At 44.6% G+C, this 15,434-nt stretch overlaps 1 protein-coding gene and 1 pseudogene across 3 annotated transcripts; both read right to left on the bottom strand.

Annotated features, from left to right (window-relative positions):
* Positions 1-1,403: 1,403 nt before the first annotated feature.
* On the bottom strand, positions 1,404-2,416 carry LOC117709585 (small ribosomal subunit protein uS13 pseudogene; annotated as a pseudogene).
* A 150-nt stretch (positions 2,417-2,566) lies between these two features.
* Positions 2,567-15,430, bottom strand: Lzic (leucine zipper and CTNNBIP1 domain containing). Of its 3 annotated transcripts, none has more exons than XM_034502822.2 (7): positions 15,297-15,430; positions 14,006-14,114; positions 12,700-12,835; positions 12,133-12,231; positions 7,875-7,970; positions 7,352-7,433; positions 2,567-5,871 (listed from the first exon to the last, which is right to left on the bottom strand). In XM_034502822.2, exons 2-7 carry the CDS (start codon positions 14,104-14,106, stop codon positions 5,813-5,815), a joined length of 573 nt encoding a protein of 190 aa, XP_034358713.1. In that variant the 5' UTR covers positions 14,107-14,114; positions 15,297-15,430; the 3' UTR covers positions 2,567-5,812. The 3 variants fall into 3 exon arrangements, with proteins under 3 accessions (XP_034358713.1, XP_034358710.1, XP_076789841.1); XM_034502819.2 differs by lacking the exon at positions 15,297-15,430 and adding an exon at positions 14,775-14,910; XM_076933726.1 differs by lacking the exons at positions 7,352-7,433; positions 15,297-15,430 and adding an exon at positions 14,775-14,910.
* Positions 15,431-15,434: the final 4 nt, after the last annotated feature.

Below are 15,434 nucleotides of genomic sequence, written 5' to 3' on the forward strand. Positions count from 1 at the left end.
ATTAGGCATGTGCCACTACTACCTGACACAAAAAAAATCATTATTTGTGTGTGTGTGTGCGTGTGTGTAACTTGTGGCATTTGACTCTCTCCTTCTATCATGTGGGTCCCCAGGACTGAATTCAGTTTGTCAGGCTTGGCAGCAAGTACCTATACTTACTGAACCATCTTGCCAGTTCTAAAAAAAACCTCTTATAGTCTCAAATAATATAGCAATTTGACAGTGATAAAAATAAATAAGAGGCTGTAGAGATGGCTCAGTGGTTAGAGCACTGGCTGCTCTTCCAGAGGTCCTGAGTTCAATTCCCAACAACCACACAGTGGCTCACAACCATCTGTAATGGGATCTGATGCCCTCTTTTGATGTGTCTGAAGACAGGGATAGTATACTCACTCATTAGATAGATAGATAGATAGATAGATAGATAGATAGATAGATAGATAGATAGATAGATAGATAGAAGAGCTAACTGCTTGCCTATTTCAGAGAGAGCAGGTAACGTGATAGCATACTCTTATGAGCTGGTTGGAGCTGCATGTCTGCAATCCTCAGTGCTGGGCAAGATGAGGCTTGCCTGCAATGTTCAGTGTATTCTAGGATAGCCTGAGCTACTGAGTGAGACTGTCTCAAAAATGCCAAAATGAACAAAATTTAGAAGCTAACTTACATTCTTAACTCCAGTGTTGAAATTATGTCTGGAACATGGCTTCACCTGTGGCTGCTGTTGGGTAATGTACCAAAAATTCAGTTACAGTTGCTAGAAACTGGGGCAAAGGATCCATGGCTGATGCACGATCTTAGAAATGACCCTTTTATCTGAGGGACTGCTGTCACTCAGAAATGGGGTGTAGGGGCCAGAACTTGGAGGGAGACATCAGTAAGTAAACAAATTGCCTTGTACATACAGGGACCTAAATTCCATCCCTAGTAACCCAGAACTCAGCTTGGCCGCACATGGTGGTTAATCCTAGTACTAGGAACACAGAGATAGGCTGGTACCGTCAGCCCCCTGGCTGGCCATGGAGCAAAAACGTCAAGCTTAAGGCCAATGAGAGATACTGATTCTAAGGAGCTGGGAGACTTTCCTAGGGCTGTCACTAGATGTTGGATATGCTCTTTCAATGTGGCAACTCACAATGATCCCCCACCCCCACCCGACTTCGCAGGGTTTTGTACATGCATAGCAAATTCTCTCCACCCCAAGTCCCAGCTGTTTTAGCCAGTTGACAGAGGTAAACAACTAAATTTTTACAAGTGACAAAACATTAGGATGCTTCCAGCTGACAGCCTCAAACCTTTAAACACACACATGCATATGCATATATATTTTTATATATATATATATATATATATATATATATATATATATATATACTATTCAATAACAGTAAAGGCCTAGAGACTCATTCCTTCTTGGATATACCCACAGTACAGCCCAGCAGCCAGTAGTCTTGGTGTGCTGACTGACAGTGGACATGAACCCCAGAACTGGCACAGCCCACTTTGGGCTCTAACCTTCTTCAGCTGCTCCTGGTCCCCACGCAGGTTGTCTAGACCGTTGGCCAGAACCTGGCTGTACCTTCCGTTCTTCACATTCTTCATGAGCCAGTCTAGGATCTTGTTCTGCCGTGGATTCTATGTGACGGTGGTCCATGAGTTCTCCGGCCAGGCAGGTGAGGTCACTGCCCTCCTCAACATCATGAGCATCTCTGTCTCACAACCTTAATGGCTGTGCTGGCAACATGTTGGCAAAGGCCATCTTCCACTGCTCATCGATACTGGTGAACACTAGTAAATTGTGCTGAGACTTTTCAGGGACCACTAGAGACATGGCAGTGGCACAAGCAGTAGCGTGTAGGCCTCCTAACTGCTGTTCATATGGAAAGACTGACCCTTGCCCTCAGGGACCCGTCAGCAACATGCTCTCTGTATTTTGAGGTCAATTTTTTCCTCTTTTAAACACTTATTTTTACTTTATGCATATTGGTGTTTTGCTTGCATATATTTCTGTGTGTGGTTGTCAATTATTGAAATTACAGACAGTTGTGAGCTGCTATGTGGTTGCTGGGAATTGAACCCAGGTCCTCTGGAAGAACAGTCAGTGCTCTTAACCACTGAGCCATCTCTTCAGCCCAAGGTCAATTTAAATAGTGAGAAAGATTTCTAAATGGAGGTGAGTAGGGCTTCAAAGGGACATAGACTCGGAGATTATCGACTAGGGCCATACTTGTCGCTGGCTTTTGGAAATGTGATGAAATATTGAACACATTCCTCCAGTTTCTAGGATCTTTTTTGACTTCTAGGGTCAGACAGAATGGAAGCAATTATATGTTGCAATTTGTTCCTGGGAGTCTGTGGGAATGTTGACAGTTTTAATTTACATACTAATGTTAGAAAACATTTGAGAGGCAAAATAATAGAAAGGTCTTTGTAACAGAAAGAATATGGAAAAAAATAAACCACACTGAACAGCAGACAGGAAGGTGGCCGACCACTGCAGGTGACGGCCAGGCTCACCACTTCCTCTGAAATGATTCCACTTGTCCATCTGCAAAAAGCCACCGTGTCAAAGGAAGACTGTCTTTATTCACTGAACATGCCTTTCCTTGGCTCTGCCTTCAGAGAAAGGCCTAACAATCACAGTTTAACAAGCTGTTTGCCCAAAAGCCTTAGTTTCTCCTGGAAAACCCACCTGCCTAGAATACCTGATTTACCATTTACAAGATCAAACAACATCTCTGGAACACAAAGTAAGTTAATAGATTTAACTAATAGTCCATTTAGACTCTCTTTGGAACGAATTTTTGCTTTAGCCCTAATTCTTGGAGAAATGAGAAAATTTATTTATTTATTCTGAGACACGGTCTTGCTATGTAGACTGGTCTGGTATTCACTCTGTAGACCAGTCTAGCCCGGAACTCAGAGACCTGCCTGCCTCTGCCCCACAACCCCATGCTAGGATCAAAGGTCTGTACCACCACACCTAGCTTGAAATGCAGGAATTTTCACCAAAACATCTTAATGTAAGAATATTAAAAGGCTAGCTGCTGTACATGACAGACCTTCCAAATTCCAGAAAGGAAGAACATGTGAGCAGGAGACACGGCTCACCAGCATTAATAACTTGTACTGGTGAACAGGACACTGGGGAAGTAGGCATCACCCAGTGCTAAGATGGGTGCTGGAATGGTACATTAGTCTGAAAGGTACCGAGGCTAACTGGTACTGAGAGGGAAATGCAAAGTAACTGTAGAAGGCAGGTCTTCCTGGCTCCACTGAAGAAAGCGAGGCTCCATAAGCTCAAGTAGCTGAGGTGAAACTCAGAGTGTCAGGCTCTTTAACAGACAGCAGCTCTAAGTAGAGCAGACAGTCGTGATGAACAGTAAGTCCCTCAGCTATGCTCATCTGGTGGTTTTGTTTGCTTTTTGCTTGAGAAGGGGTTTCACCAAGCAGCCCTGGCTGATGTCAGCCTCTTCACCCCCATCTCTGCCTCCCAGTACTGGGGTTACAGGTGTATGCCATCACACCTAGCCTCCTGGTGCCATTCTTTTAAGAATGGTTAAGGCACACCAACATTAAGGGTTTCAGATAGGCATGAGTCTTTTTCAAATGAGAAATACCTCCGGATTCCTGGTTCACTGGGGGAGCAGGAGGCAAAGGACAATCTTGTTACAGCTAAAACTCCACACAACAATTCTATAACTAGGTACTAACCCAAAGGAAACTGAAAATAGGAATTCAACATGTACCTGTGCAGAAATGTTCTTAATGGCACTGTTCACAAAAGCTGAAAATGCAGATGTTCATCAAACACATGGCTAAACAAAATGTAGTTAGTATTCATACAGTGAGGGATTACTCAGGCACAAAAATGCATGAAGTTTCAAAGTATGTTACAATGTGAATTAGCCCTAAAAATACTGCATGAAGAAGCAGATACATAACAAGTCACCCCATGTATAATCACATGCGAAGTTCGTATGAACTCTCCAGAAAGGTAAGTCTGCACACACAACAGAGCAGCTCAGAGGATGCTGAAGACTGGGAGGAAGGCATCTTGGAGTGACTGCTTAATAGATCCAGGTTCTCCTGCACGGGTGATGGTGATGGGCATGACTGGGTGCTTGGTTGGTAGCTGCACAGCATTACTGAATCCACAGTGTGGAACTGACGTCTGTGTCCATATGATTTCTCTCTATGGAACGGTGGTGGCGCACACACAGCACCACTGGTTACAGTGGATGAGCAGCCTTTCTTGGGGTGCTACACTTGAACAGCGGATAGGGACAGCCCACTGGTAAGGCACAGCAGTGCTCATGTGAGGACCGGCTTCTTGGGAGGAGGAGGTGACTAGAAAAGCGCCTGAGCCCAAGACTCCAGCACAGGGGAACTCCTTTTCACTGTTTCTTTTACTTAGTGTGTAAGTATGCATATGCGTGTATACATGTGTACACACATGGGCCATGGGACATATGTGGAGGTTAGAAGACAACTTGTAAAAGCCAATTTTCTTCCTTCATCAGATGATCTGGGACTTAAACTCAAGGCATCAGGCTTGGCAGCAAGCACCTTTACTCACTGGGCCATCTTGCTGGCTCAGAGACCCACCCCTCTCCAAAAGCCCAAAAGACATTACAAGTTTCAAATAAGGCATTTACATAGCTGAGGTCCCCTAATTTGTTGGCAAAGCACCTAGTAGAACTTTAGTTTATAAGAAGCAGTAAAACTGTTTTTAACTTGTATAAAGTGCAAAAAAAGGAGGAGGAGGAGGAAGAGGAAGAGGAAGAGGAGGAAAAGAGGAAGAGGAGGAAGAGGAGGAGGAGAAGAAATAAAGTGAGGACTACAATTCAGGCAACGAATTGGACTGTGTGGGGACAATCCAGGAGAGTGTGGGGGCCGAGGCTGAGAGGCTGCCCAACGGAGCCATGGCTTCAGGGAGAAGCTTGCTTTCCTCATAACTTACTTTGTGTTTCTCCCCAAGCTGCACAGTTGATAGTAGCTTGCTGTTACCACCCTCAGAGTTGGCAGGAGGTCACACACAGAGGGCCATTTCCTATTGCTTCCCCACTGAGACAAGGCAGGGGGTTAAGTTACTTCAGGAGGCTCTCAACAGGGCTCCCATTGTTGCTTCTTAGGAACCCAGAGATACAAAGGGGTCCATTCATGCTGCCCAGGAACAAGCTGGGAACAGACCCTCAGTGCCCATTCAACTGAGTTAGGACACTGAATTTTCATAGATGGCAACTTGCACAAATACAAGTTAATTATTATAAAAAAAAAAAAAAAAAAAAAAAAAAAAAAAAAAACCCAGAACCGAAAAAAGAAATAAAACTTGGATTCAGGACACCTGAGCCCCAGCCTCGGCTCTGCCTCTAATGTGACTTTAGACAGACCACGCACTCTAAGTCTTGATTTTCTTGTGTAAAAATGAAAAGGTTTCTAAGATTCTTCAGACACAGGAGGGCCAGTGACATCACTGTGCTGTCCATCCCAGGCATGCAGACAAAAGTCGGGACAGTCACTAGCTCATAGCTCTCACTCACTCCTATCAGCACTAAAAACAAAACATCTTAACAAAACAAACCACAGTGAATAACGTCCCTCTGTCCCAACAACCCAGGGTCATGTAAGAAGGGATACCCACAGAGAGAAGGACAAGGACCCTAAGCAGAAGCCACACTGTGTTTCCAAGTCACTTGTTCCTGGGCTGTTGCTGCATTTTGAGAGTCTCTAGTCTTTGCATTGCCTGAGTCCTCAGGATGAAAGCACCGTGTCAGGACGGATGGGGCTGGCAGAGCCAATCCCACCCTCGTCATTTCTTGGCTTTTTCAACCTCAAACCCTGCCAGAGCAAGGACCTTGTCTCCAGAGCCTAAGGGAAAAACACAAAATAAAAAGATTGCTTCAAATTCATTTATAGCCCAGGTAGGAACAGAACAGAAAACCAGATGTGTTAGCCCTACAGGGCCACTGTGGCCCAGATCTTCCTACCGGCCCCCCCCCCCCCCCCCCCCCCCCGCCCCAACAGACAGTCCAACTAGGAGAAGGCCTACTGGTAACCGAATCCTAACTCAGCAGTAGGTATGAAAAGCATATGTAAAATCCTAATTTAGCCTTACAGTTACACATTGCTGAAAGGTACAGAGTACTAGAGCTGAACAGAGGAGCACGTGCCAGAGGAGCCACGCCTGGTTCCCACCTTACAAATCCGCTCACAGCTGTAACTCTAGTTGCAGGGGACCCAGTGCCCTCTATCGATTCCTAAGGCACCACATACAAGGAATCAAGACAGTCATACATGTAATTTTTAAAATAAGTAATTCTTATAAAAAAGAAGAAAGCTGGGGTTGTTGGTGTGCACCTACAGTCTCAGTTATTTAGGAGCTGAGGCACGGAAATGACTTGAGCTGAGGGTTGAAGGCCAGCCGTGACAACACAGTAAAGGAGCATCTCACAAAAGGGGCGGGCTATGGTAAAGGCACTGGGAGCCATGCACTAGGAGAACCAACTCCTGACCTCCATAACTGCTGTGGCATGTGCGTGAGAATGGGTGAGCACACGTGCACAACTGCTCACAGATGCACACAGTAAGTTAATTAACTAATTAAAGATACGTAATTTTAAACTTCCTTTCTGTGTCTGGGTGTTTTGTCTGCATAAAGGAATGTGTACTATGTGCATGCCTGGTACCCATGGGGCCAAAGGACGGCCTCAGATTCCCTGGAAGTGGAGTTACAGACACTAGTGTGCCACACATGGGTGTTGGAAATTAAACCCACGCCCTCTGGAGGAGCAGTTAGTTTATCCATGCTCTTAACTGATGAACCATCTTTCCAGCCCACAGCATGCAATATTTTGAAAATTCATCCGTCTTACTTTATTTTTATTTTAGGATACAGAGCTACCTATGTGGTACACAGTCATGCTTCCAGCACTTGGGAGGTCAAGGCAGAAAGATGCTGAGTTCGATGCCAGACAAGGCTCCTGTGTGAACAGGGAGAAGTCTGGAGGCTAAATGGACAGCTCTATGTTTACTCAGAAAAAAGAAAGACAGAAGAGAAAGAGTAGCCTGGCGGTGGTAGCACACACCTCTGATCCCAGCACTCAGAAGTCAGGGGCAGGAAGATCTCCGGCCAGCCTGGTCTACAGAGTGAGTTCCGGGACAGCCAAGGCTACACAGAGAGACCTTGTCTCAAATAAGAAAGAAAGAAAAAGAAAGAAAGAAAGAAAGGAGGGAGGGAGGGAGGGAGGGAGGGGAAGGGAAGGGAAGGAAAGGAAGAAAGAAAGGAGGGAGGGAGGGAGGGAGGGAGGGAGGGAGGGAGGGAGGACACCAGGGGAAGGCACTCACTCACCAAGCTCGGTGGAGACTTTTTCAAACTGGCTGAGCACAGCGCCTGCATTGGCTGACAGGAAGGCTTCATCATCATCTGTCAGCTACACAAGTAGAGTGAGACAAGTAGAGTGAGCAAATGTGAGAGTACACATGTGCAAATGTGTGTAAATGTGTGTGTCCTAGGAGTCGCAGTGAAGACGGCTCAGGGCTGGAGAGATGGCTCAGCAGTTACAAGCACTGACTGCTTTTTCAGAGGAGCCAGGATCAGTTCTCAGAACCCACATGCTGGCTCCCAACCATCACAACTCCAGTTCCAGGGGATCCTGGAACTAATACTGTCTTCTGACATCCATGGGCATCAAGCCCACACACGTATAATATATACATACAAACAGACAAAACATTCACACACATCAAATAAATAAACCTACAAACAGTTTTTAAAAAATATCTTAGTCTATAGAGCACATCACAGGGCAGTAAGTTCTATATCAAGTACAACCCAAATGTTCTACCTAGCATACTAAATTAAGTGGCAGTACCTTCTCTCCGAGTTTTCTGAGAGCCGTCAGTATCTCCACCTTCTGCTGGGTATACAGGTCTCTTTCCAGCTTCCCCACCATCAGATCTCTGTCCATCTAGAGTGGATAAATACAAGGCATGTGCATATGAGCAAAAACCATTCTGTGTAGAAAAAACACCTTTTCAGACCTACTTCTTTTTTTAAAAAAATATTTATTTATTTATTTATTTATTTATTTATTTATTTTATATGAATACACTGTCACTGTCTTCAGACACACCAGAAGAGGGCATCAGATCCCATTACAGATGGTTGTGAGCTACCATGTGGTTGCTGGGAATTGAACTCAGGACCTCAGGAAGAGCAGTCAGTGCTCTTAACCACTGAGACATCTCTCCAGTCCTCAGACTTACTTCTTAAACACAAAAACTATTTGGTTAATATAAAAACAAATAGGAAACATCTAGGCAGTAGCAGTGCTGTCAGGTAAGTTCTTGACATTCATTCATTCATTTATTTATGTATTTATTTATTGGTTTTTCAAGACAGGGCTTCTCTATGTAGCGCTGGCTGTCCTGGAACTCGTTTATAAACAGGCTGGCCTCGAACTTGGATCTGCCTACTTCGGCCTCCAGAGTGCTGGGACTAAAGGCGTGTGCCACCACTACTACCTGGCCAAGTTTCTGAAGTTTTAAAAAGTTACTCTCATTTATCTATCTCCCTGTGTGCACAGGCACACATGCACACAGCACACAGCACACACATACACAACCGTGGGAGTGGGTACTCTCCTACTATGTGGATCTAGAGGCAGAAATCAAACTCGGGTCACGTCTTTAGGCTTGGTGACAGGTGCCCTTAGGTTCTTTTGCACTCCATTTTTGTTTTTCAAAACAAAGTCTCAATCTACCTCAGTCTGACTTCAAAATGTGTTGGTGATCCTCCTGCCTCAGCCTCTGAAGTGCTAACATTACGGGCATGGGCCACCACATCAGACCAATTTTAAAATATTTTAAAATGATCACTATCAATGTTTTGTGTGTATGCATGTGTATGTGTACACGCAGGTGTGCACAGCGCACACGTGGAGCTCAGAGGAGAACTTTGTGGAGTCTGTTCCCTCCTTCAATGTCGACATGGGTCCAGGGATCCCTCATGTACATTTTGCTGACTCCTAAATCTAACCCTGTAATGCAAACACTGTTTAGTTGTAAACTCCACAAGGCCAACAGCTTCCTCTGGAAAGAAGTTGTCTTCTAGGAATTTTTATTTTTTTTAGAACAGGATTTTTTCCTTTGCCTTTTGTTTTTAAATTTTACCTCTGTGTGTGTGTGTGTTTATATGTGTATGTGATGTGTGCGTGTGAGCAAGCATGGTGTGCAGAGGTCAGAAGACAACTTCATGGAATGGTTTGCATTTCCACATTTATGTGGGTTTCAGGGCCTGAACCCATGTCGCCAGCTTTGCATGGCAAGTGCTTGTACCCACTGAACCATCTCACCAGCCTGAGGATTGTTTTTTAAGGTTTATCTATTTTGAGCCTGAGTATTTTGTCTATTTGTTTGTATGTGCGCTGTGTATGTGCAGTACCCTTGGAGGACCACAGAGGTCACCAGAACCTCCCCAACTCCAGTCATTGTGATCTGCTATATGGATGCTGGGAACTGAAACCAGGTCCTCCACAAGAGTACTCAGTGCTCCCAGCCACTGTCTCTCTGGTCCCTTTGAGACAGGATCGTATAGAGCCAAGATTGGCTCAAACTCCCTATGTAGCCAAGGATAACCCTGAACTCCTGATCCTTCTGCTTTCCCTTTCAAATGTTTGGATTAAAACATGTACTACTGTATCTGGCCAAGAAAACAGTTTTTAAATCTAACCTGCAGTTTCTAGGTCTGAATGGGGTGACTGGTATCAGGCTCCCGGGAGCTACACATCGTCCTTGTTGGCAGACGTACTAGGCAGGTACTGTACACTGCTAACATCCTACACGCTTTCTATTGTTTGTTTTCTTTGTGACACTACTTCCCTCTGCAGCTTGAACTCAAAGCAATCTTCCTGTCTTAGCCTCTCAAGAGTTAGAATCACAGGTGTGAGCCGCCTTGCTCTGAAAACAATCTTAAAATGTATATAATTTTTACTCTGCTGGAGATTCAATCCATTGTCTTGTTCAGGCTAGGCAAGTACTGTATTACTGAGCTACAAGCCTAGCTTAATTTTTTTTTCATTTTTATCTATTTTAATTACTTATTTATTTCAAGTTAGGGAGCTCAGAAGACGATTGCCAGGCATCAGTTCTCCCTCCAGCACGAAGGCCAAGGTTTGGAGGCCTTTACCCGATGCAGCACCTCACTGGCCTACTTATTCATTCTTTTTTTTTTGTTTTGTTTTGTTTTGTTTTTTGTTTTTTCGAGACAGGGTTTCTCTGTGTAGTCCTGGCTGTCCTGAACTCACTCTGTAGACCAGGCTGGCCTCGAACTCAGAAATCTGCCTGCCTCTGCCTCCCAAGTGCTGGGATTAAAGGCGTGCACCACCACTGCCCGGCCTACTTATTCATTCTTGAGACAGAGTCTCTTATGTGGTCCAGGCTAGCCTCAAATGATTCTCCTTCCTGGGCCTCCCAAGGACCTGGGACTGAAGCCAGCTTCAAGTGTCATCAAACCCACATGATACCACAAGTAGAAACTCTTAATCACTTTCTTACAGATAAGAAAACCAAGGTACAAGGTTGAATAAAACAACTTGCCAAAGGTCACAAACCCCACCCAGTTAAGTATGGCAGGAACTCAAGCCCAATCAATCTCATCCAAATCTGTGCTCTTTCCCGTGTGTGTGCTATGTGTATGTACTGTGTGTGTGTACTGTGTGTGCAAGGGGGTGGGGGGAAAAGATGTATGTGTGTACTGTGTGTGTACTGTGTGTGTGTCGTATATGTACTGTGTATACTGTGTATGTGTGTACTGTGTGTGTATACTATGTGTGTGCTGTGTGTACTGTGTGTGTACTACATGTGTACTGTGTATGTGTACTGTGTGTGTACTGTACTGTGTGTGTGTACTGTGTATATGTACTGTGTATACTGTGTGTGTACTGTGTGTGTACTGTGTGTGTACTGTGTGTGTACTGTGTGTATGTACTGTGTGTATGTACTGTGTGTGTGTACTGTGTGTGTACTGTGTGTGCAGGGGGGCGAGGGGAGGGGGGAAAGATGTGTGTGGAAAGCCAAGGATCAACGTCAGGCGGCTTCCTCAGTTACTCTTCGCCTTATTTTTTGAGACAAGGTCTCTCACTGACAAGAGGTCCAGGCATCCTCTGGTCTCTATGTCCCAGGGCTAAGACTGCAGGTGTACGCTGCCTCACTGGGCACTGCCTCGCTGAGCCATCCCTCCAGCCCTCTTCCACTCCCTTCTCTACAGAATTACTTGTAGATGGCAATTACCTGATAGGTCATAATTATATTCAAATTCATAAACAGACTTCTGGAAGTAACAGGCTTATAAAGATGTTTGATAAGAAAACAAGAGAAAAAGAAAGAATGAGAGAGAGGGAGGGGGAGAGGGAAGGGGAGGAGATGGAGAAAGAGGAAGAAGAGGAAGAGGAGGAATAGGTTTCATCCTAGCACTCAGGAGAGAGGCAGGCGGAGATCTGTGAGTTCAAGGCCACACAGAGAAGCCTGTCTCAAACCAAACACAGCAACCAAATACAACAAAGCTATTCGACAGCAGAGGCGAGGCTCCTTAACAACTGTGCACCGCTCTTCCAGAGAATCAAAGTTAAAGTCCCAGAACCCACAGTGGCAGCTAGGAACCATCTCCAGGGCTAGCTCCAAGGCACCTGATGCCTTTGGCCTCTGAGGGCACCTGCACAGTGTGCACACTGTACTTAAGCATACATGCACACACATCACTTAAAATAATACAAATAAATCTGAAAAAAAAAAAAAAAAAAGAAAGAAAGAAAGAAAAGAAAATGCTGGCAGTGCAGACACAGAAGCAGTGCTGGCGCTGACCCCAACAGGATCTCAATAGGGCCCCAGAGGTTAAGGGCAAAACATTCAAGGTAGAGGCCAATGAAAAGTCGTTGGAGGTGATTTAAATACCCACCCGGTGGTTAAATATTTATTTATAATGATAATTGTCCCAGGTAGCAACTATTGACAACTGAGTGTGGCTCTAATACCGAGTGACCAGGTTTTAAAGAGCAGGCTAATACAAGAAGTGAATTCATGGGCTTGGAAGAAAACCACACACAGCAACTGGACCAGTGTGAAGAACTTTACCTCAGCTAGCCTTGTCCGCAGTTGACCTGGTTGTTTCTTCGCAAACAATCTGATGACTTCAGGAGTTTTAAAGGCCTGACTGATAGCTGCCTGAATGGCCTAGAAACACAGGAATGCGAAAACTAACCAAAATATCCCACACAATTAGATCTGCAACATTTGACTGCTGGCTCTCATGTAACAGGTTTTGGTACTTGAAATCGGCTTTCACTTGCCAGTTCTGAGCGTGTCACTGGAGCCAGGCAGACACAAACGCAGAACTATTTAGTACACACACCACTCGTTTTTCCTCCTTTCATTTAATTTTTTGTTTTGAGGCGTTGGGGAAAGAATCTAGTATCTTGTACATGCTAGGCAAGGACACTACCACAAAACTACGTCTTCAGCCTTCAAAGTATGCATTTTCTACCAGAAAAATACCCACAAAACAAAAACAAACCAGGAATCCACTCACACACCCCACAGAGACTTGTACACACACTTGTGCATACACACACACACATACTTGTGGGCAGGTACACACACTTGTGCATACACATGGACACGCACAGCAGGGATTCCTCTTACCAGCTGCATCCCACTGAGTTCATCTACTAGCGTCATATTTCCTGACATAATCTTCTTCAGCGAATCGTTGAACTCACTCAGCTGCTCCAAAGTTTCCTTTTTAGTTTCTTCATATTCATCAGCATCAAGCTCCTCCCTAAGTCACAGATCACATCGGAATGCAGATATAACAGAGGTTTCTAAACTGGGAATCCTAGCAGTTGTTCTAGAGCAAGGCTGGAGGGAAACACAATCGCTGGTTGTGCACGCGTCCACAGAGTTACACTTCTGGCATTTCCGCTGCCTTTCAGTGAGGTAAACTCAGGATGAGAGAGCACTATCTCCTCTCGCCCCAATCAACCTTTACCAATATGATCACACTTCAGGCACACGGTGACTTCTCTTACACATCAATGGTATAACCTAGGGCAGTACACAGAGCCAAACCTCACCTTGTCTATTCCAGTTCAGAGAATTATAGTACAGTGCCACTAAGATTTTTATAGAGAGTAAACAAAGTGCCTGGCATCTACTTATAGCTAAACAGTTGCCATGGCATCAGACTCTTCATCGGTAGGAAGCACCCTGTGTACCCTGCAAGCAACAGCAACACATCTGTCATCTGAGAATAAGGTTACTTTATTCTCCAACTAAGTCACTTATTAAATATTTACTACAAATAACAACAGCTCCACTCAGTGAACTATCATTCATGGAGCGATTACTCGGGCCAAGCACTGTTTTGTCTCCTTCGTTTTAACTTCTGTAATATCCTTGCAAGGCTATTAAAAACTACCATTATTAGTTTGCTTGTTTTCTTATGCTTTATTGAAACAGGGTCTCATATAGCAGGCTGGCCTGGAACTCACCATGGAGTCAGGCAGGACCTTGAGCTCCTACCCACATGCATCCACCTCCCATGTGCTGGGATTACAGGAGTGCAGCGCCTCTGTTTCCCTCCCTCTTGTTCGATGCTGGGGATTGGGTTCAGAGCCTCTAGCTGTTAGGTACCCACGCATCCACAGAGCCACAGCCCCCAGCCCAATCATAGTATTTTTAGCAATTAGCTGGGAGTTCATACTAGGTAAAGCTGTTTAAAATACTAAAGACAGAGTAAGCGTTATTATTTCCAGGAGCTTAAGTATTTTATGTCTTCCACATCTGAGGCTTTATGACTACAAACCTTGACAAGTTTGCTTCTACAAACAAAGTGCTGTAGAATACTACAGAAGACACCAAAGTCACACATGGGCTTGCATCCATGGAGCCCAACCTCTCTTCTTACCAACAGGCGTTTATGGAGTAAGAATATATAGTCGTAAATTACCTGCATTCCTCCAGATCTTGTAACTGCTGCATCAGTCTATCCAACTGTTCTTCTAAATTCTGCTTTAGTTTGCTTGTCTCTGTCTTTCCTCTGGAAGCCATTTTAATCACTGTAAGAACAATAAGCCCACATGAGTACATTGTATTTGGTTACTTGGGAAGATATTGGTGCAATTCAAAATTAAGACAATCTAAAATTCTGGGGGACTGGGGGATAGCACTTGACTTTAATCCCAGCACTCAGGAGTCAGAGGCAGTCGAATCTCTGAGTTCAAACCAGCCTGGTCTATAGAGAAAGTTCCAGGTCACCCAGGGAGAAAAATCCTGTCTTAAAAAACCAAAAAATAAAAAAGTAAATTATGAAAATATGAAATGAAAAAAAAACATATTATTTCTAGGATTACAGGTATGTGCCAACATGCCCAGATCTTTTTCTTTCTAGAATAGGGGATTGAACCCAGGACCTCATTCCTAAGCCAGCACTCTACCATTAAGATAAATCCCCTGCACAGTAAGTTACTACTGTTTAACAGAAAAATCTATCTATCTCTTGGTGGGGGAAATGGAAAGAACCAGAATGCTACATATACACCATCATCAGGCCACACTCCCAAGCCGCAATACAGTCTCAAAAAGCAAAGTTATCCTGAATAAATTTAAGGAAATATAAAGGCTTGTAAAAAAAACCCAAAAAACAAAAACCAATAAATAAATAAGTAAAAAAACAAATCTTTAACCACACAGATTTAGGCCAGAAAGATTTAACTCACTCGCACCACCTAGTACTGAATAAAAGTGATGTATTTTCTTTGAGACTGCTGAAATGGCAATACTGTCATCTGGAGTGGAAGGTATTCATTCACGCTCACCGGGCTTCTAGTATCCAGTACTGTGCACAGCGCTGATGGCTCTCAAATTGTACAGATGGCCAACTGTCGGAGCTCTGAGTGTCATCAATTTGAGGACAGCGAAGTTGTTATAAAGTTTACAGGAGGCTCAAACTTCAAACCTCCTAGGGTGGAGTTTGCAAGAACAAGGTAAACTGTTACAGTTTTATTTGCTATGTATGAACCTAGCTTACAGCTATCCAGATAACTTCCCTTTAAGCAAACAGTAACTGAAATACATTCTCCATTCCTAGGAGGCACAGAGGAGAGGCCACTGAATCGCTGGACTGTGCTTCCTGTAGCTTTTGCTGAGGTTTTCTCTGGGTGAGGCCACAGGACTCAGGACACAGCTTGAGGAAAACTGTCAAACTCAGAAGCACGAAAAGGCAAGGGCAGAAAGCACACCTTCTCGGGACGGAAGTGAGCAGCGCTCGGCCCAGGACCACCGGAACAAAAATAAGGAACAGCCGCACGCTCGGATGCCAGCCTCCTCCCCGCGCACGAACTCGAGGCTCCGGTCTGCAGGTCCCGCCGAGGCCCGGC

The sequence above is a fragment of the Arvicanthis niloticus genome, chromosome 5, assembly GCF_011762505.2.
Source record: "Arvicanthis niloticus isolate mArvNil1 chromosome 5, mArvNil1.pat.X, whole genome shotgun sequence".
Lineage (NCBI taxonomy): Eukaryota > Metazoa > Chordata > Mammalia > Rodentia > Muridae > Arvicanthis > Arvicanthis niloticus.